The 19769-nt window shown below is 46.2% G+C and overlaps 2 protein-coding genes and 1 pseudogene across 3 annotated transcripts in view; 1 reads left to right on the forward strand and 2 right to left on the reverse strand.

The window, feature by feature from the left end:
* The window catches only part of RBM28 (RNA binding motif protein 28), a 30047-nt gene extending 19657 nt beyond the window's left edge, over positions 1-10390 (reverse strand). Inside the window, exons 1-8 of one of the 2 annotated variants that reach the window (XM_007469673.1) lie at positions 10273-10390; positions 6582-6740; positions 6187-6281; positions 5678-5753; positions 5155-5247; positions 3943-4014; positions 3162-3333; positions 2847-2989 (exon numbers count right to left, since the gene is read on the reverse strand). In XM_007469673.1, coding sequence (XP_007469735.1) covers positions 2847-2989; positions 3162-3333; positions 3943-4014; positions 5155-5247; positions 5678-5753; positions 6187-6281; positions 6582-6740; positions 10273-10390 — 928 coding nt within the window. Of the gene's footprint in view, positions 1-876; positions 880-2846; positions 2990-3161; positions 3334-3942; positions 4015-5154; positions 5248-5677; positions 5754-6186; positions 6282-6581; positions 6741-10272 lie in introns of both variants that reach the window. The other variant, XM_007469674.1, reaches the window with a different exon arrangement.
* A 955-nt stretch (positions 10391-11345) lies between these two features.
* LOC103071267 (chromobox protein homolog 1 pseudogene) lies at positions 11346-11974 on the forward strand (annotated as a pseudogene).
* A 6550-nt stretch (positions 11975-18524) lies between these two features.
* PRRT4 (proline rich transmembrane protein 4) overlaps positions 18525-19769 on the reverse strand; it is an 8587-nt gene continuing 7342 nt past the window's right edge. The window contains exon 5 of the mRNA XM_007469725.1: positions 18525-19768. Within this exon, the coding sequence (XP_007469787.1) occupies positions 18525-19768 (1244 nt within the window). The remainder of the gene's footprint in view (position 19769) is intronic.

The following is a 19769-nucleotide window of genomic DNA, read 5'->3' on the forward strand; positions in this document are numbered from 1 at the left end:
AAAAAAAAAAAAAAAAAAAAAAAAAAAAAAAAAGAATAGACATATGCTTATATGTACACGGAAAATTGTTTCTGGAAGGATACAAAAGAAATAACAGATTACTTTGGGGAACTACTGGGAGGACTGGTGAGGAACTTTTAAAGATCTTACATAAATTAAGATCTTACATAAATTTCTATATTACACCCTTCTGCACCATTTATATTTTTTGTACTGTATTTTTAATTAATTTTCTCTCATTATTATCCATCAGTCTTATAATTTTTTTCAAGTGAAAGAATGGTAAGAGACAGCTGAATCTGGTTGTAGAATGCAAGGTCTCTCAGTTCCTTCAGAATAAAAGCTTCTTTGCTTCTAAGGTGTCTACTATTCTCTCCTCACAGAAAAAGCTTATTTCCTCAGATTTCTCATATGGTCAAATCAACATGCCAGACTTACAGAAAAGGGAGAAGGGAGACCTGATAAGTGAATAAAAACCTCCACCCAGACAAACTAAAGGACCACTTACTGACTGCTCCTCATTCTGTAATGACCTGCCTCCCTCAATAAACTAGTTGAGTTTAAACCCAACATTCTTGATAAAAGTGGCAATATGGTTTGGTTACAGTTTTACAAAATGCCCCAGGAGGTCGTTTATCCCCATTTCAATTCAAAATTGTTGTTTATACTCCACCACTGCCACAGAACAGTAACAATGATAATACTAGTAGTACAAGGCATTAGTCACACAAATAATTTAATCTTTACAACAACCCTATGTGGTTATTATCTCCATTTTATAGATGAAGAAACTGAGGTTATAAAGAGGTTAAGTAACTTGCCCCAAAGTCAAACCTTAAGAAAGGAGCAGAGACAGGATTTGACAGGATTTGAAACCCTCTGCCAAACAAGCTATTATTGTGATCTCTAGGAAATGTGGCGTTTTATTTTCTTTTAACTCCTGTTCACCCAGTGTCTAGCACTGCAGGCACTCTGAATATTTGTTGTCTGAATAAACAAAGGTGTAGTAATAGTAAAAATTTTTTTAAAAGGTACATTTTTCTCTCGTGACAGGTATAAAAATCACTGGCACATGAAGCATCTATTCCAACCTTTCCAAAGAGCAAACACATGGGCATTTACATATAACATGGGGAGGGTGTGCACAGAAGCGTTCATTCATCAGTTCCAAACTGGTTCATCTACATTTTTAAAAAACTCTGATGAAAGTGCAGAAGTGTTTTTGTTGGTCTTTGCTTGTTTTCTTGCCAATCCTTTGTGACTGAAAGTAGTGGAGCCAGATCAAAAGCTCCTAGAGAACAAGGATTTTTTTTTCTGTTCAGCCCAAAGTTTAACATTAGTAGGTGTTCAATAAATGTTTCTTTTTAAGCGAATGATGAGGAAAGGAGACTTGATTTGCTCAACTGAATGGAGTAGTGGAATGCTCAGACTGCCTCCGCCTCCTTTCCAGTGACCACTAAAGGCAGAAGATTTTATCAGCAGCCATCTTACATCTAACTTAATGAGACTCACACATTTTTTAGAAGATTGTTGGTGGTGGGGGTGGGGGGAGGGGGGTGCATAAAAATAAGATTAGTAGCAACAAAGGCAACTAATACTGTTGGGAAGGTACTCTCCACAATGTCAGGAGATGGGGACCTCTAACATCCAATCACAGATGAAGTAATATGGAAACTAGAGGCAAGGACTTGACCAGAACCAGACAATTAGAAATGGAAAAGCCAGGATTTGAATCCACATGATTTGACTCCTAAGCCCATGATAAAAGGCAGAAAAGACTGCTTAAAAGAACCGAGCTTTTCCAGATAAGAAATTCTGAGTTCAGTAGTTTGTTACTATCATAATGGATTATTTTATTGTTGTTGTCAGTCTTCATCCTGGAAGGTGCCAGTGATTCAAGTACCTCTGATTCTGAGTAGAATATACTAAGCTGATGTTCTGGGGTTTGCTAACACTGCAGACACACTTAAAATAATACCTCTAATCAATGAGGGGAAAAAGACACCATCTTTGGGCTTTCAAATCTACTCCGTATTATCTGTTGTCTACAGACAACAGCATGGATGGAAAAATACAAGTGTTTCCCTTCCTCAGTTTGTTACATTTAATAAAATGTAATTTTAGTACAGAAGTAAATAAATTAAATTAATTAAATAGAACTCATTTTAGTGGTAGGATGCAATATCCTGTTCATCCAGTTATTCATCCAATTTGGGTAATTGAGAGAGACAGAGGCAGTGCCTCAGCATTAAGCTAGGTTTTAAATTCCCTAAGAATCTTAATCCTCAAACACTATTCCAAACTCATTAAAAAAAAAAAAAAAAAACCTTTAAAAGAAAGGAATATAGGGGCTTCCCTGGTGGAGTAGTGGTTAAGAATTCGCCTGCCAATGCAGGGGTCCTGGGTTCGAGCCCTGACCCGGGAAGATCCCACCTGCCGCAAAGCAACTAAGCCTGTGCGCCACAACTACTGAGCCTGAGCTCTAGAGCCCACGAGCCACAACTCCTGAGCCCACGTGCCACAACTACTGAAGCCTGTGCGCCTAGAGCCCGTGCTCCACAACAAGAGAAGCCACCGCAATGAGAAGCCTGCGCACCGCAACGAAGAGTGGCCCCCGCTCACGGCAACTAGAGAAAACCCGCCTGCAGCAACCAAGACCCAACGCAGCCAAAAATAAATAAATAAATAAATAATTTTTTTTTTTTAAAAAAAGAAAGGAATATAAAGGTTTCATTTTCAGCATTTAAACATAAATTTGACAGGACACCTTAGGGTCCTATTTAAAAAGAGGACTGAGCTGAACTGATGCACATTTCTCAGTGACTTATTTTAAATGTAAGGCGAACCTTCCTCCTCCTGCTCTTCAGTGTTGGTATCACTCTGAGCCAGGTCCTCTCCACCATCGATCCCGTCTCTTTCCTCCAGGTCGCTGTTGTCATCAGAATGCTCCTCTTCACTGCTTTCTGCAGGTGCTGCCCTCTTGACTGCTCTGCAATGGCACAGATCAGAACTAAGGTTCTGGGATGAGAGAGGGGCCTGCCTCTCCAACTTCACCACACATGTCAATTCTGCAATGACGGGGGCAGGGAAAGATACCATTTTCCTCTCAGGGACAACCCTGACTCTTCCTGTGCTGTCTCAGAACACACTGAGCCACGTACCTCTTCTGAATTTGCACAGGCTTGGTCAGCTTCGACTCTCTATTCTCCTCGTCCTCCTCCTCTTCCTCATCATCATCACCACCATCATTCTCCTCCTCCTCCATATCCTCTTCTTCCCTGCCATTCTCTTGACCTAATTCCTGACACTTAGGTTCAGGCCTCTTCTTCTCACCTACATACATAGTTGGTAAAGAAAGTTAGGAATTCATTTAGTATCCAAAACAAGGTTATTTAAACAAGAGTAACTAATACCCCAAGTTCCCGGTTCCTTTGGTTTTACAGAAGCTCACATATTTTTCTTACTGTACATAATAGGAAAAAGTATGGGGAGAAAAAAAAAGCAAAAAAAGAAACAACAAAAACCCCTCATCACTGAGATTCCCTCAGAGGCTGTCCCATTCATCAGAAGCCTTAAGGTTAACCTGGCTCAGCAACTGAGCCTCTGCAAACAGCCTATCATTGTGCACCATGGCCAGCACAATGCATGCTCTGGAGCCCAGCCATGAAATTTAATCTCTGTGAGTTCTGTTCTCTGAGCTCCTGGTGGCTTAAAAGCCAATTGTTTTCTAAATAAAAATCAAGTTTTAAGTTTCCCTATTTTGGGGAAAGTACAGCAAGTAGTAGAGAAAATGAACTTGGGCCCCACTCTTCACATCCACATCAAGGAGTGGGCTTATATTCAAAAGATCCTGTTTGGGGACCAGATCACCAGATGGTACAATACAGACTGACAAACAGTTAGGACATAAAACCCTTCCTACCCAACACCACTGCATCTTACCTGCGACAGAGGCAGACTGTGTATTTTTATATTTATCCTTTGCCACAGCCCAATCGACAGCCACTGTCCGCCCTGTCAGACAGAAAAGTAGCATCAGAAAGGCCTTCTCTTTAACATTCCTATTTCCTATAAATGACTTCCTATTCGTCAAAGACAGTAATGGAACCAAAGGAGACGAAGAAACTGCGGATTCAGAGACTGTTGGTCCTAAAATAAAACTCCTGGTAGGTGTCTATTCTTTTAACCCTTAACCTTTTTATCAATGAACAGAAGTTTTGCCTTTCTACACAGCCACTACACCTGGAACAAGATAGAGTAAGAATCAGAACAGTGTTTCCAGTTAGACCAAGTTTCCAGTTATACTAGCAAGAGGGAAAATAGACATTCTGGAATAACTGCACGTCACTCAGAAGTTAGGAAGTCTCCAAGCCAATCCCTTCTTTAGGCACTGTACCTGGTAAATCAATACCCAGAGTAACGTCAAGGTCAGTTTAAAAGCCCACAGGTGGATTTCCCTGGTGGCGCAGTGGTTAAGAATCCACCTGCTAATGCAGGGGACACAGGTTCAATCCCTGGTCCGGGAATATCCCACATGCCACGGAGCAACTAAGCCCGTGGGCCACAAGCACTGAGCCTGTGCTCTAGAGCCCGTGAGCCACAACTACTGAGCCCACGTGCCACAACTACTGAAGCTTGTGCACCTAGAGCCCACGCACCACAACAACTACTGAGCCGCCACAACTACTGAAGCTTGTGCACCTAGAGCCCACGCACCACAACAAAGAGTAGCCCCCGCTTGCTGCAAGGAAAACCCAATGCAGCCAAATAAATAAATAATAAATAAATAAATGTATAATTGAAAAAAAAAAAAGCCCACAGATGCTGAATAGCGATCATAACCAAGAGGGAGGAACCTGCTAATCCCGCATCCTCTAGACAGCAACCTGCCTCTATCAGTCAGGGACAGTTTTTCATTAGGGATTTAAAAGAACACTCATCACCAAAAAAGAAAAGAGAAGGACAGCATGGGTCCTTTCAAGTTTAACCCTAAGATCAAGTACTAGGAATATTTCACCAAAACAAGCTTCAATATTAGCAATGAGACTCTCAACAAGGCAAACACCTTTTGAAAATGTAGAAAGTGGGTTACTGTGCTAATTTGCCTAAACACCAGAAATATCTGAGTCAATGGTATGGGCATAGAAAACTTACCTTTTATCTCTTTCCTGTTCATGCTTTTGAGAGCCTTTCCTGCTTCTAGGAGGTTTTTGAACTGAACAAAAGCAAAACCACGCATCTTTCCATCTGTGTGCAAACACAACAAAGAAGTTAGAGGTAGCAGGTAGGGAACCAACAGACACTAAGAAGGATGTTACAGCAACCTGGACTGGCAAGAAGACCCAAATGCTATCAACCAGTCAGCCCCTTGCCCAAAGCACAAGCCTATATCCTGCTGAGGTTACCCTGACACAGGCTTGGGGAGAGCAATGCATTTTCTCAAACTGTAACTTGTCTTCTAAAAGTAGTTCTGATCTAACTAACAATACCATAAGGGGACTAAACACTGTTATTTGTCAAGCACTGTGCCTGATACTTTACACATATTATATCATCTGGGGCTCACAGAGTATGACCCGAACCTTGTGTTTCTGCTTAGTTCAAAGGTGATACAGAAAAAGACCATTATGTAAAATAACCTTAATCTAACCCACACAAAATAAAGGTTTGCCAGTACCTGGTTTCCTAGGGATGTTTACTTCCAGGACAGCTCCAAACTGAGCAAATACTGTCTTCAAGTCATCTTCTGAACACTGAAGCCAAAAGTGAAGAAAGAAAAAGAGATATTATCATGGCAAATGAACACAAAACATCAACTATTCAATTAGTTCACTAGGAAGAGCTTGAATATTTGTACTCCTTTTTAAATTTTGAGACTAGGACACCAAACATTTCAAAATAGACGACATCTTGCTTTGTACCTACACAGGCAAAAAGGACAGATATCAGAGAGCTTTTCCTCCCCTCCCTTTCTCAGCAGTAGTTTCCCCAAGGCATTTTCACAGTCTCTGTCCTTAATAAGTTCTTGTTTATACAGGCCCATTTTCTGAATTCAACAAGGCTAAAGTTCGTTCCCAGAAGGAATTAAGCCCAATTATACCATCCTGGTGAGAAGTGTGACCAATGAGCATGCCTTGGCTCCAACAGCTTTCAGAACACTCACTGTTAGTTTTCTCTGTCTCTTACCTTAAAGCTCAGGTTCCGAATAATTAATCTGGCTTTCTTATCTGCCACTTTGGCTTTTTTAGGCTGCAGCTCCTTCTCTGGGGACTTTGAATTTTCTAAAAAATAAATGGCAATGAAGTAAATCTGTGATCCCCTCGGCCCAGAACATCACAGGAAAGAAGCTACTAGCAACAGATGGCATTTAACACAGGGTTAAGTATGGCAATGCCCAGGGACACCAGGTTTTCCAGACTCAGAAGTAAACAAAAGACTAAAACTAGTAACAAAATACACTGGATGATTTTGGACATCAAGAGGAAATTCAGGAAGCTTTTAGGCCTAGACACTACTCCCAGAGCCAATCCACTGCCCCCTCAATCCTGGGGGGAAACCCCCTTCAGCTACTAGAAACTCACCAGTTTTCCCCTTTTCCTTGGACTTATTTCTCAGTTTTTTCTTGGCAACAGTCACGGTGATCTTGCAGCCTTCGAAGGTGGTAATCTCCTTGAGGGCCCTCTGAACATCTTCCAGCATAGAAAAAGTGACATAGCCGAAGCCTCGACATGCCTTACTCCCTGGAACAGTATGGGGATGGGGGGAGGGGGGATTAACAGTAAGCCAAGATCCCTAAACCAGTAAATTCTCACAGCCCTAAACTAGCAAATATACAGCTAGGCCAGCCAGTCTGCCAAAATTCTCAAAAGAGAAAGAGCCAAGGTTAGCATGAGTGGCCCCTGTCCCCTCTTTGTTCAGAAATTGTTAGGCTTCCTCTTCTAATGTGGTGTCTTTGCTGTTAGCTCCCTTTCTTCCTTCTTTCCTGATAATTTCAAGAATATGGAGGACCCATGATATGCATTACACCCCCGAAGAAGAACTCAACGTCAAACACAACAAAACATCACCAGAGAAGGTAGGTAAGTATGGTAGCTTCAAAAATTACAAAGAAATAATTCAGCCACCGCTCCACAGAACAGATCGGCAATGAATGCCAGGGGCCCTGAAAAAGGAACCTCAAACAATAAACATTGCTTCAGAAGCCTGCAGACACTATTACAATTATTACCAAGCCCTAGAAATCAATATCAAATTAAACCTTTCTAAAGCGGCTGTAAACCTCTTATCTCATTTTGTCAGAACACACCAAGAAGGGAAAAGCCAATATCATCATCGCTTTTTTCCAAACGAATCATTTAAGACAAACAGTTGCAATTATCAACTGTAACCCACCTTTGCCCTTTCTGGTATTTTTTTTTTTTTTTCAGTTTAATATTTCTGTGTAGTAAAATTTTAAGTAATTTACTGCATCAAAAAAGAAAAGGACAGACCAAGTAGTCTGCTTACTACCCAAAGAAGAAACAGAGCTCACACGCTCTCCTTTTACAGCTACACCCCAATCTGCTTCTGTGTACAAGCCCTCTAACACAGGACGCTGATCCACATAAACTGGTTAAAGCTGACACTTGGCACTAGGAAAGCATACTATGATCTGGTGATCTCTTTTTCTCTTGAAACTCCTCACAAAAGCCTGCCCACTCACCTTTCAGAAAACAAGAACAAGAAAAATCAGGGCCCTTCCTGATCAGTACAACCAAAAACGAAGCAGCTGAAAGGTGAAAGAGTTCAGTGACAAAATAGAAGCATGTTGCTCACAAAAACACCATGCATTGTTTATGTCTGCACAAAGCACTCTCACACATTTACTTGAATCTTTACAACAATCCTGTGAAATTATTCCCATCTTAAAGAGGTTAAGTGGCATGTCCAGGTCACCACTACTGGTAAGACCTCACCCCACACCCCCTCCCTCCTATCCCACTAAGTACAGCATTCAGTACATCTGGCTGCCTGGACAGAAAAGCACGTTTTTTCTTAAAAAGGAAATAGCAGCTTCTGTTAAAGATGTAGACTACATACACAAGCTACAGGTAAGGTTACATGTAGCCTATATTCTGAGGACCCAAAAGGAGAACTCCCATTCAAAGGCCTGTTCCTCCCCGGAACACAACCAACCACTGTTGAGCAGCGTTTCTCAATTGTTTTGATAACCCACAGTAACAAACGTAACTTATAGTGGATCCAGGATGCCGTTTTTCACAAAACTGAAAAAAAAAGTTTTATGAAAACTTCTCCTTTACATGTATAGATATACTCCATTTCATTAAAAAAAAAATCTCTAATCATGACCCACTCAAGACCCACTAATGGACGATGATCTGCAGTTTAAGAAACACTGCTATACAGCACTCATTCTCATTCTCTCATTCGCCCATGTCTATACTTAAAATGACAAAGAACCAGGCAGCTATGGTTTGTATAGCAATCAGAGCCATGTCAACAATCCTAATTCTAATTTCTGTTACTAACAAAATAGAAGATAAGGACAGAGTGATTATTAGCACACTATTAGCCTGCCTACTCACCACATACTTGGACACCATGGGGGGAAAGAGAGGTACACAGGATGTTACTTCCCTCCAGTTGCTCTCCTGAAAGACAAGGAGGTAGCCACCTACAGAGACACACTGATGACTTGGAAGGAAGTTAAATTTATGTTCTGGGCAACATCAGGTGCCCTGTGACACAGTCTAGGTAAGAGTAAGAAATGCTTCTACAATTAAAACCCTTACAATTCTTCCTCAGTCTAATACATGCTAACCCTCCTTCATAGTGATGCCATAATCATCAAACAGAATGCAAAGCATATGGCAGTATTCCACAAGTCAGTACATATCTCCTGCGGCTCAAGCCAAAACCCTTGGAGTCAGACTTGACTCCTTGACACTCTTTTTTTTCTCATACCCCACATCTGATCCATCAGCAAATTCTTTCAGCTCTACTCTCAAAAATATCCATATTGCAATCACTTTTTACCACCTTCACTGCTACAACAGCTGGTCCAACACCATGACCTCTCTCTCACCTGGATTACCACAAGAGCCTAATAACTGGTCTCCCCGCTTCTGTCCTATTCTTAGCAGCCTATTCTCAACACGGCAGCCTGAGAGAATCTTCCAAAATGCAAGCCATATCATATCTACTGCTCCCTGCTCAAAACCAGTGGTTTCATATCTCAGAGTAAAAGCCGAAGTCTTTGCAACAGCCTATAAGGTCCTACATGATCTGGTAGCACCAGATCGCATCTGCTAATTCTCTTCCCTTCACTCACTGCATTCCAGTCACCCCGGTTTCCTCACTATTCCTCCAATATACTACACACACTCCTCTTCAGTATCCTTTAGCTTTCTCTGCCTAGGCTGCTCCTCCCACTGAGAAACACATGTTCACTCTCTCACATCAGAAAGGCTTTCCCTGGCTACTCCTCACCCCGCTACAGCTTCCCCACCACCACACACACACATCTACAGAGACTCCCTATCCTTTCTCTCTGCCTTATTTTTCTCCTCAACATTTATCACCATTATCACTACATATTTTGCTTATTTGCTTATTGGCTGTCTTCCCCATCTTGAACACAGGAGCAAGGTTTTTGGTTTGGTTCCGTGCACTGCTGTATCCCCAGGACCTACAATAGTTGCCTGGCACAAAATACACATTCAATTAATATTTACGGAACAAATAACTGGGTGAATGAATAACATACTGGTTAAGAGCTCCCGGTCTGGTGATCAAATTCTGAATCCACTGCTTACTAGCTGTATGAACTTAAGCTGAAATTACTAAATTTCCCTAAGCCCTAGATTCCTCGTCTGTAAAACGGAGTTAACTCTCCACCCAACAAGACCGATGGGGAAATTAAATGAGATAACACATGGAACTCAAGCACCGCACGTGGCAATCAGTTGATTCTCAATAAGCCTTACTGGTGTTTTATTAAAAGTTAGTTATTTACTACCAAATAAGATCTTATATGTGAGCGCGCATAATAAACGGAAAGCGCTACATAAACTTAAGGGACTGATTTGACTTTCAGAAACGGCCCGTATGGATTCATCTAAAGCAGAGTCCGTTTAGAAAAGAAATTCAACTTCCAAGTCCTTTCACTATGGGGCAGGTAAAGGACTATACGGGGCGCTTAAATTTGGGTGTCCTCGCCCCCATCCGGCTCCCAGGAACCCCAACTCTGTCCTCGACCGCCCCGCCCCCTACCTTTCTCAGTCACCACGAAGCACTGCTTCACCGGCCCCACCTGACTGAACAGCTCCTCCAGCTGCTCGCTGCGGGCCGAGGGCGGGAGGCGGCCCACAAACAGGGTCAGCCCGGCCATAAGGCCGAGAAACAGAAGAGAAACTCACGGCTTCGCGCACGCGAGTCAAGTAACAGGTTTTAGTAAGAGGACCACGCCAAGCTACCGGGAGACTCAGGAAGTGCTCTTCACTCAAAAGAGTCCGGAGGAAAACGTGGTAGAAGGGGGAAAAAACATTCCGGAAGGAAAAAATCGTGACGCCCGGGGGCGGAGCTTCTTGAGCGGGGTTCCACCCGTAATCCAAGTACCGCCTCCGCCGCTGTAGAGAAATTCGGCTTCGCTATTTCCTACACTGCTTACAATCTAACCTCCTGGAGATCGATACCAAACTCAGCAGGGCAGGCTGGAGAAGTTGGTTTTACTCTGGCCCTAACCCAGGATCTAACATATAATGGATGTTTAATAAATATTTTCTGAAGTGCCACCACAGACTCCCAGATTACGTGCATAAAACACAGCCAGAATGCACATCAGCACAAGTACGTCACATACATCATTCGGACAATTCTCATGTTCTCAGAGAATATGAGACATCTGTCACACTATAGCAGATAACTACAACTCTGCCTTTAACAATTCTCGCAAATTATAGCTACTAAAGTACAAATAGGCACACATCATACACATTCTTTCAAAAAAAATATTTACTGAGCTCCTACTATGTGCCAGGCAGTAAGGATAAAATTGGTGAGCTAAAAAAAAGATGGGACCCCTACCCTCATGGGGTATACAGTCTCGTGAGGGTAGACAGACATTAATCAAAAAAAAAAAAAAAATGAGGGCCGTTGGCCGGGGCCTGCAGTACGCCGCTTCAGTGAGGGGCTCAATCGCAGTCAACCGTCTTGTTGCTTTACTGGTCGCCACTCCCACGGCCGGCCCGACAAGACGCGCCTGGAGCGCAGCACCGATTCCTTTCGGGCTCGTGGGCGCTGCTCTGAGCAGCGTCACCCTTTATACCAGAAAGCTGGCGGGCGCTATGGGGAAAAAACAAAACAAGAAGAAAGTGGAGGAGGTGCTAGAAGAAGAATATGTGGTGGGAAAAGTTCTCGACCGTCGAGAGGGAAAGGGCCAAGTGGAGCACCTCCTAAAGTGGAAGGGGTCCTCGGATGAGGACGACACATGGGAGCCAGAAGAAAACCTGGATCGCCCCGACCTCATTGCCGAGTTCCTGCATCACAGAAAACAGCACACGAGACAGATAAATCAGAGGGAGGCAAGCGCAAAGCTGATTCTGATTCGGAAGATAAGGGGAAGGAGAGCGAACCAAAGAAGAAAGAAGAGTCAGAAAAGCCACGAGGCTTTGCCCAGGGTTTGGAACCGCAGTGGATTATTGGAGCTACAGACTCCAGTGGAGAACTCATGTTTCTGATGAAATGTAAAAACTCTGATGAGGTTGACCTGGTCCCTGCCAAGGAAGCCAATGTCAAGTGCCCACAGGTTGTCATATCCTTCTATGAGGAAAGGCTGACGTGGCATTCCTACCCCTCGGAGGATGATGACAAAAAGATGACAAGAATTAACTCTCTTGAGTACCAGCCCCTGTCACATCTGACTGTGGGTTTCAAGTGGGGGAAAGAAGGAGTTCTACTTGTCTTGACACCATAGAGGTAGCTTGAGAAGATGTCCTTTGAAGAGCCAGTATAGTTTCTGTGCCCTACAGCAGCCCAAGTGCTTTAAAGTCACTCCATGCTGGTTTGCACACCCATCCTGGTGGAGGGGAAGGAGGGTCAGCGTTTCAAGGCAACCCATTCTGAACTTTGCTGAGAAAAGCAAAGGGCCTTCTATGAAGGACAAAAGTTGCAGAATGGGATGTGGGAGAGCAAAAGATACTGTAGATCTTCAAAAGAGCATCTCCACAACCCACAGCCTTCTTCCCAATAGTGTTAACTCTGCATTTTTACAGCATAGCATATATGTAGTTTTTGGCTATTACTGGTGTATTATTTGGGGTGGGAGGGATGGGGTGGGAAATAAGGGAGATGGGCTAGGATAATTTTTGTTAAAATTTGGGGCCTGATGGGGGAAATGGTGAAACAAAGGAAAGAACAGCTAATAATGATTTGGTTCTGTGTCCAGAATATTTCATCCTTTCAAAAAATGTCATTGGCAGCCTAAATGAGGACTGCGAGAGACTGTTTAAAAGCTGTGAATGCTAATCATTAGAGAAATGCAAAACAAAACTACAATGAGATATCACCTCACACCAGTCAGAATGGCCATCATCAAAAAATCTACAAACAATAAATGCTGGAGAGGGTGTGGTGAAAAGGGAACCCTCTTGCACTGTTGGTGGGAATGTAAATTGATACAGCTACTACGGAGAACAGTATGGAGTTTCCTTGAAAAACTAAAAATAGGACTACCATACCACCCAGCAATCCCACTACTGGGCATATACCCTGAGAAAACCATAATTCAAAAAGAGTCATGTACCAGAATGTTCATTGCAGCTCTATTTACAATAGCCAGGACATGGAAGCAACCTAAGTGTCCGTCGACAGATGAATGAATAAAGAAGATGTGGCACATATATACAATGGAATATTACTCAGCCATAAAAAGAAATGAAATTGAGTTATTTGTAGTGAGGTAGATGGACCTAGAGTCTGTCATACAGAGTCAAGTAAGCAAGAAAGAGAAAAACAAATACCGTATGCTAACACATATATATGGAATCTAAAAAAAAAAAAAAAGTTCTGAAGAACCTAGGGGCAGGACAGGAATAAAGACGCAGACATAGAGAATGGACTTGAGGACACAGGGAAGGGGAAGGGTGAGCTGAGACGAAGTGAGAGAGTAGCATTGACATATATACACTACCAAATGTAAAACAGATAGCTAGTGGGAAGCAGCCTCAGAGCACAAGGAGGTCAGCTCGGTGCTTTGTGACCACCTAGAGGGGTGGGATAGGGAGGGTGGGAGGGAGACGCAAGAGGGAGGAGGTAGAGGGATATATGTATATGTATAGCTGATGCGCTTTGTTATAAAGCAGAAACTAACACACCATTGTAAAGCAATTATACTCCAATAAAGATGTTAAAAAAATAGAAAGAAAAAGAAAGCTTTGAATACCTGAAACTTAGAGGCCAAGGTGTTCCCTGCCTGAGCTTAATGCTATTCCCAACAAAGGACTAAGCCAGTTAAGAAGTTACCAAAGCTGCCATTTGAGGGATGGAAACTGGTTGAGAAGGAAAAGTCTTATGGGAGTGTATACACAGGCAGATCATTCTGTCTTGGAGGTGCTAATTCTTGAAATTGACAAGAAGACCCTTTTTTTCCCAATTATGAAGTTATAAATATCAACTTCTCCATCCAAGCCACTGGCAAGTATATGGGGAAGGGCAGAGGGTGGTATAGGAGGTGGGAGAGGAGGCAAAGACAAGGTCTGGTGCTCTTAGGTGGAAAACTCTTGGAGCCTCTGTTTTTTGAACTTTGAAACCATTGGTGGCAGGGTCCAGTCACTGACAGCACAAATTCACTGAATCACTTCAAGAATCGAATGATTTCAGAAGCCCTGGTCTCAGGAGAAGATTAAATTTTCATACTGGGGCAGTGGTTCACTTTAAAGCAAAACAAATTTTTTTAATCCTAAGAATTAACTAAAACCCAAAATGCTGTCTTGAATCATGAGATCCATCAGTTCTTGACATCGTCTAGACCTGCATCTAGAACTCCCTTGTAAAATCTTTTTAGACACGTGTTAGGTTTCTGTGAAAACTTTTGTTTAAATGTTAAACTTCATACCAACATTGTCAGTTTTTGTCTTAATAAAACTATATAGATTTATTTTAAAAATTACAAATAAATCATAGCCTGCACCATGTAAGATCACATGAGAACACACGCAGAACAAACATGACATCCAGCTTGCACACACAGACCTAGTACCCAGGTCCTCCCAGAGACAGGAGATCTTTCCTCAGGTCAGCTTATCAGACAGAGCCAAGGCTGAGGAATCTCACTGGCCAGGAGATCTAGGTGCTCCTGGATCCTGGAACACAGACAGTGTTTGCCATCCCATTGGGCCCAGGAACTGGCCTGTGTGCAGGACTGCCGCACCCTGAAGAACATTTGTACAGAACAGAAGTACCCAATGCCTTTTTTTAATAATTACTTTTAAATGGCATAACCTGAACACAGGGTAGGTAGACAATTCAAAAAGTACAAAAGGTACAATGAAAAGTGTTTCCCCTTCTCCTCAAACCCCATCTACTTTCAGCACATTTTGGTTGGATGGATGACTGGTTGATAGTGACAGGGGGAAAGGGAGAACGTTTAACATCAGATTTATGAAACCCTAGCTTTTAAGCATTTATTATACGCTTAAAAGAAAATGCCACAGTTAGTTTTAAACACACAACTCAGCAGAGGAAGTACTGAAATAAAAAACAGATTTTTTTTTTTTTTTTTTTTTTTTTTTCTTGCGTTATGCGGGCCTCTCACTGTTGTGGCCTCTCCCATTTGCGGAGCACAGGCTCCGGACGCGCAGGCTCAGCGGCCATGGCTCACGGGCCCAGCCGCTCCGCGGCACGTGGGATCCTCCCGAAACGGGGCACGAACCCACGTCTCCTGCACCGGCAGGCGGACTCTCAAGCACTGCGCCACCAGGGAAGCCCTAAAAAACAGATTTTTAAGGCCATGGGTTAATTCCATCCAGGATAAAGAGAGACAAATAGACAAAGGAAATGGGAGGGATCATCTGAATACAGTTGGTTTGGAATTCCACATTCCTCTCTCTTTCTTCTCCTCTCTTGCCCCCTCATCACCTTAGAAATCAAAATTTCATACCCAAAGTCTAAATTGCAAGCTTCAGGGCCCTAGCTATATGGAGGCTTTCCCAGTCCTGGCTGCAGTGCGCACTGGGGAAAGAATCCTGAGAAGGCTGCTCCAACATCCCTTTGGGACACACCCTACAATGCTCAGTTGGAAATACTTTGGACCCAAACCTTCCCTATAGAACAAAAGGAAACTGTGTCCCTGTGCCCATCAGAGGGCAGCAGCCACCCACAGTACGGAGGAGTGCTTTGCCCCTAGGGGAGTGTAGCAATGCTGCTGACCCTTTGTACTCGTCCCTACTTTCAGACCTGGCTCCCCATCTCAGTCTCCCAGCCTCAGCCTCAGCCCCATCCCCTCCTATCCATTTGTAACAGGGAAGCCATGTGGTTCTTCAATCAGGAACATTTGCTCATCCATCTAACCAGGACACATGCAGGGTTCTTTATTAAATAGCAGGAGTCGTGGTACCCTGCACCACATCAGCAACGTGGCTTCCAGGGGAAATAAACTGCTGGCCTCTTCTCATCCATCACTTGCAGGAGCCTGGAAAGGAAGTAAGAGAGGCGTGGCCTGTGCTCAGCCAGCCTCTCCGAAGCCCCATCCCTCTGGCTCCGTTCCCGCTTTCAAGCCAAACCTTCTTATAATACCGCATACGTCTTGTTCTTAGCACTTCTCGCAAATGTAATTAATTACTTGTGTAATTGTAATTATTTATCTGATTAACTCTTTAATGTCTGCCTTCCCCAAAAGACCTTCAACTTCATAAGTTCAGGGCTGTTGTCCACCTAGTTCACCTGTCTACTCCCATCACCTAGCACATTGTAAGCATCCAATAAAATGCTTTAAAGAGACTGAATGAATGAAGGTGAGTTTGTTTCTCAGTCTCCTACAGTACTAAGAATTGGAACTGAGGGCGTATATATTACACCCTGGCCTACCCGGGCTCTTCTTGGAAACTGCTTTGGGTAAGGAAGGGCTGAGGCATGAGACAAAAGGGAAGGGTTGTCTCACCAAAGTCTCAGCCTCTTGATCAAGTCAAAGGGCTTAGGCGATTCTTGCTGAGGAAAATCAAAGAAGTGCTGGAGCTGGTGAGTAACAAGCTGTATTCCCCTGCCCCCTCCCCATCTCACCAGACCCATTCAGAGCTTCCAAACAGAAAAGGAGTGTGTGTGTGTGTGTGTGTGTGTGTGTGTGTGTGTGTGTGTGTGTGTATGCGCGCGAGCAAGTGCCCACTTCTGTGAGAGAGAGAGAGTCGGACAGACAAACATACAGAGAGACTGACTGGGGGTACGTGGGGCTTGGATTGCTTTTCTGAGAGCTGTGTGCCTGAACCCAAGGACCCTTGATGGGGACAGTGAGTGAGTGAGAGGAGCTGGCAAGGTTTAGGATGAGAAAGAGATGGCAGAGAGGACTTGAGTGTGAGCAGAGGCAGATGGAAGGGTAAGTGGGCAAGAAGGGAAACAATTTCTCGGAGCAGCTCTGGTGCTGGGGCCGCTACAGCCACTACTGACACCAGTGAGAAATGCCTGTAATTAGGAGGATGGCAGTTCTCTGGGCCTCAGCCCAGAGTGACGATGCAGCAAGAATTTCTGAGCCAAGCTGAGCCAGGTGATGGAGGAGACACAGTCAGAACCACTCCAGTCCCACTCCTCAGCTGTGCCTGCCCCACCCTCATCTCATTTTCTTCCCTATGATGACCCTCACTTGCCCCAAGCATCATTGGCTTCCCTCCTCCTTCTGAGATTCCAGGCTCTGGATGCTCCTTTCAGCCAAGACAGAGCTTCATGGGTGAGGAGAGCAGTGCTTTAATTCTTCCACTAGTGCATTGGACCTGGTCTGGTGAGGCCCCCTCCCCTCCCGCCCTCCCTGCTTCCCTCTTGCCTCCCTTGCTTCCCTTCTCAAATCCACACTCGCTGATGGGCAGAGTTGGAAGAAAAACCATCCCTATTCCTGTTTTTCCACTTCAAGCCTAGTATGTGTGCCCCTGTAGGCTTCCCTGTGATGTGCAGGACATCTGCCAAAACACTGCCAGAATTTAGTTTTCAAATCTATGACTCTGTTTTAGTGCCACTCCGAACTTACCGCATTTTAGCCAAATGATGAATGCACACTACAGAGCTCAGAGCCAAATGCTCTGGACAAGGGAGGGATTACAGAGTGCCTGGTGGCCAGATATATTCATGGGTCTCTGCATTGTGAGTTCTGCTTTGGTGGGTAGGATGGGGCTGGGGTTTGGGGAAGACAGGCTTTCTCCAGGGAAGATCTGCACCTGTGGGAGATGAATGTTCTCCAGGGGAAGGGGGTTGTTAGTCCAGACTTGAAGAGGTCCTGCTGGTAGGTGGAGCAAGTAGTTTCCTCTGTGAATTCCTCTGGGTACGTGGCAGGGAGGTTGCTGTGAAACCCAGCTCAGAGTGATCAAGCCCTTGAGATGTGTATCAACATTTCCATGAAGGACTTTGACACTAGCTAGTCCCTAACCACTTGTCCATCAGGACCTGAAGCCAGTTTCTTAGGAATGCAGACATTTCCACCAACGACTGTAGAGTTTCCACCTCATTTCTCAGGGCAGTGATCCAACTCTGAAAAGCCACTTCCCAGGGAGTCAGAAGGGTCTTCAAGGGGCCACTCCCAGGACCCTCACTCAGCCCAGATGGGCCATGGACCCATCTATGGGGAAAGGTCATGCGGAGGACAAGACCCCTTGCAGTCAGGAGTGAAGGTCACTGGGGTCTGACATGGACCCACCCCACACAAACACTGCTCCTCTTCCAGTTCTGGCAGAACCACTGCTGCCATTGCCTCATCTAAGCTTTTCCAAGAAGGTGAGACCTTTCTCCTCTGAAAATATTTTATTGATAAATTAACTCTGAAAGCGCTCACCTCCCACGCTACTGCTGTACAGTCTCCTAGATGGGCCATGGACCCTTCTTATGGGGAAGGATCATGTGCAGCACAGGGAGTCTCACTCACGCAGGGGTGGGATTCCTGGGCATGGCAGAGGTGGTTGTGGGGACTGAGGCCAGTCCTGAGGTCGGCTGAGGACAGCCCCTCTCACTCAGCACCAGAGTGGGAAGTGGTGGTCTGGAGTGGAGCACCTTGGAGCTTTATTGCTGGTGAATGCCAAGGAAAGTGGGACCCCTGCCAGCCTAGAATTGCAGCTGAGGGCATCAGTGCCCAGGGCTCCAGAGAAGGTGGAACTAGTTCCCAATCAACAGAACCTGGCTGCTGACTCACCCATCCAGGAGTCCCTGGATGGGAAAGGAAGCAGGGAGAGGTATCTGAGCCAGGCGGGATTGGGGAAGGGTTACAGTGTGCAGGTCTCGGGCAGAACAGGCGCCAGAAGGGGGCGTATTGTCGGGGCGGCGAGGGGCCCACATCTTCACAGGTCTATGGTGTCGCTGCCCATGCTCAGCTCGTCAATCTGTCGGCAGGCGTCCAGGAATTGCTCCTGCAGCAAGGCCTCTTCGGCCTGCAGCTCAGGAGGAGGCTCTGGGGAGTCGCGGGAGGGTGGGGACAGGGCCTGGTAGGATCCTGAGGCCGGGAGGTTAGGGCTGCTTCCTGAGGGCCGCGGGGGACTGAGGACGCAGACCAGCGGACAGCGAGGGGGCCTGTCCGGGCTGGAGCACAGCAGCATGGACAAGCTGTCCCGCGACAGTCCGCACAGCGAGCCGGATGAGGCGCTGCTGCCCGCGAGCCAGGCCCCGGGAGAGGGGAGCTCGGGGGCCGCGGGGGAAGCAGGGGCCTCCCCAGACCTCCCAGTGGGCCCGGCCCCGGTCTGCGCCCCCAGCGAGGTGGTGCGGTAGAGGCCGAGCCCCTGCAGGGCTTCCCCGAAGGCCGGGCCCTGGAAGAGGCCGGGCTTCAGCAGCGCTTCGCTGCAGAGGGCCTCCTCGATGCTGCGCCGCAGGTTGATGGGGGAGGGCGGGCGGAAGTCCACGGTGTAATCGCTGCAGGGGGAGGAAGCCGGGGAAGGGGCCGGGTTGGCGGCCGCGCCTTCGAAGCCACTGCAGCCTCCTCCCTGGAGAAGGAGGTCGGGACCCGGCCCTGCCAGGGCGCATAGCTGCAGCAGCTCCGCGTCGCCACGCGCGATGGCGCTCCCCAGGGGCTTCTTGTCCGGGGGCCCGGCGACCCAGCCTCCGGGCAGCAGAGGGGCGGCGTGGCCGGGGGACAAGCGGAAGAGCTTGGCCCAGCAGCGCGGCGGCACGCGGGGGCTGCAGAGCCCCGGGTAGAGGCCCAGCAGCGCCAACGGGAGCGCGACGCCCACCTCGCCCAGGCGCAGGCCGAGCTGGAAGGCCCACCAGGACCAGGGCCCCTCCAGGCCAGGTTGGCCGCCGTAGCCCAGCGCGTGCAGCACCTCGTAGCCCTGCAGGGCTCCGCTCAGCAGCCCGAAGGTGCCCGCCACTGGGGCGGTGCGCGCCGCGCGCCGCCAGGACTCGAGCGGGCCGAAGGGGCTGCGCGCCTGCGGGAAAGGAGTGGCGCCCTTGAAGCCGGACACTCCCAGGGGCGCTCCGGCCCGCCGCCGCCGACCCCCCAAGCAGGACAGCGCCAGCAGGAGCCCGGAAAGGAGGGCGGCGAGGAAGGCGTGCAGCCCACGGGAGGCGAGCCGCAGGGCCCGCAGCGGGCGATG

Source organism: Lipotes vexillifer, unplaced genomic scaffold (assembly GCF_000442215.2).
Source record: "Lipotes vexillifer unplaced genomic scaffold, Lipotes_vexillifer_v1.1 scaffold1329, whole genome shotgun sequence".
NCBI classification, from domain to species: domain Eukaryota; kingdom Metazoa; phylum Chordata; class Mammalia; order Artiodactyla; family Lipotidae; genus Lipotes; species Lipotes vexillifer.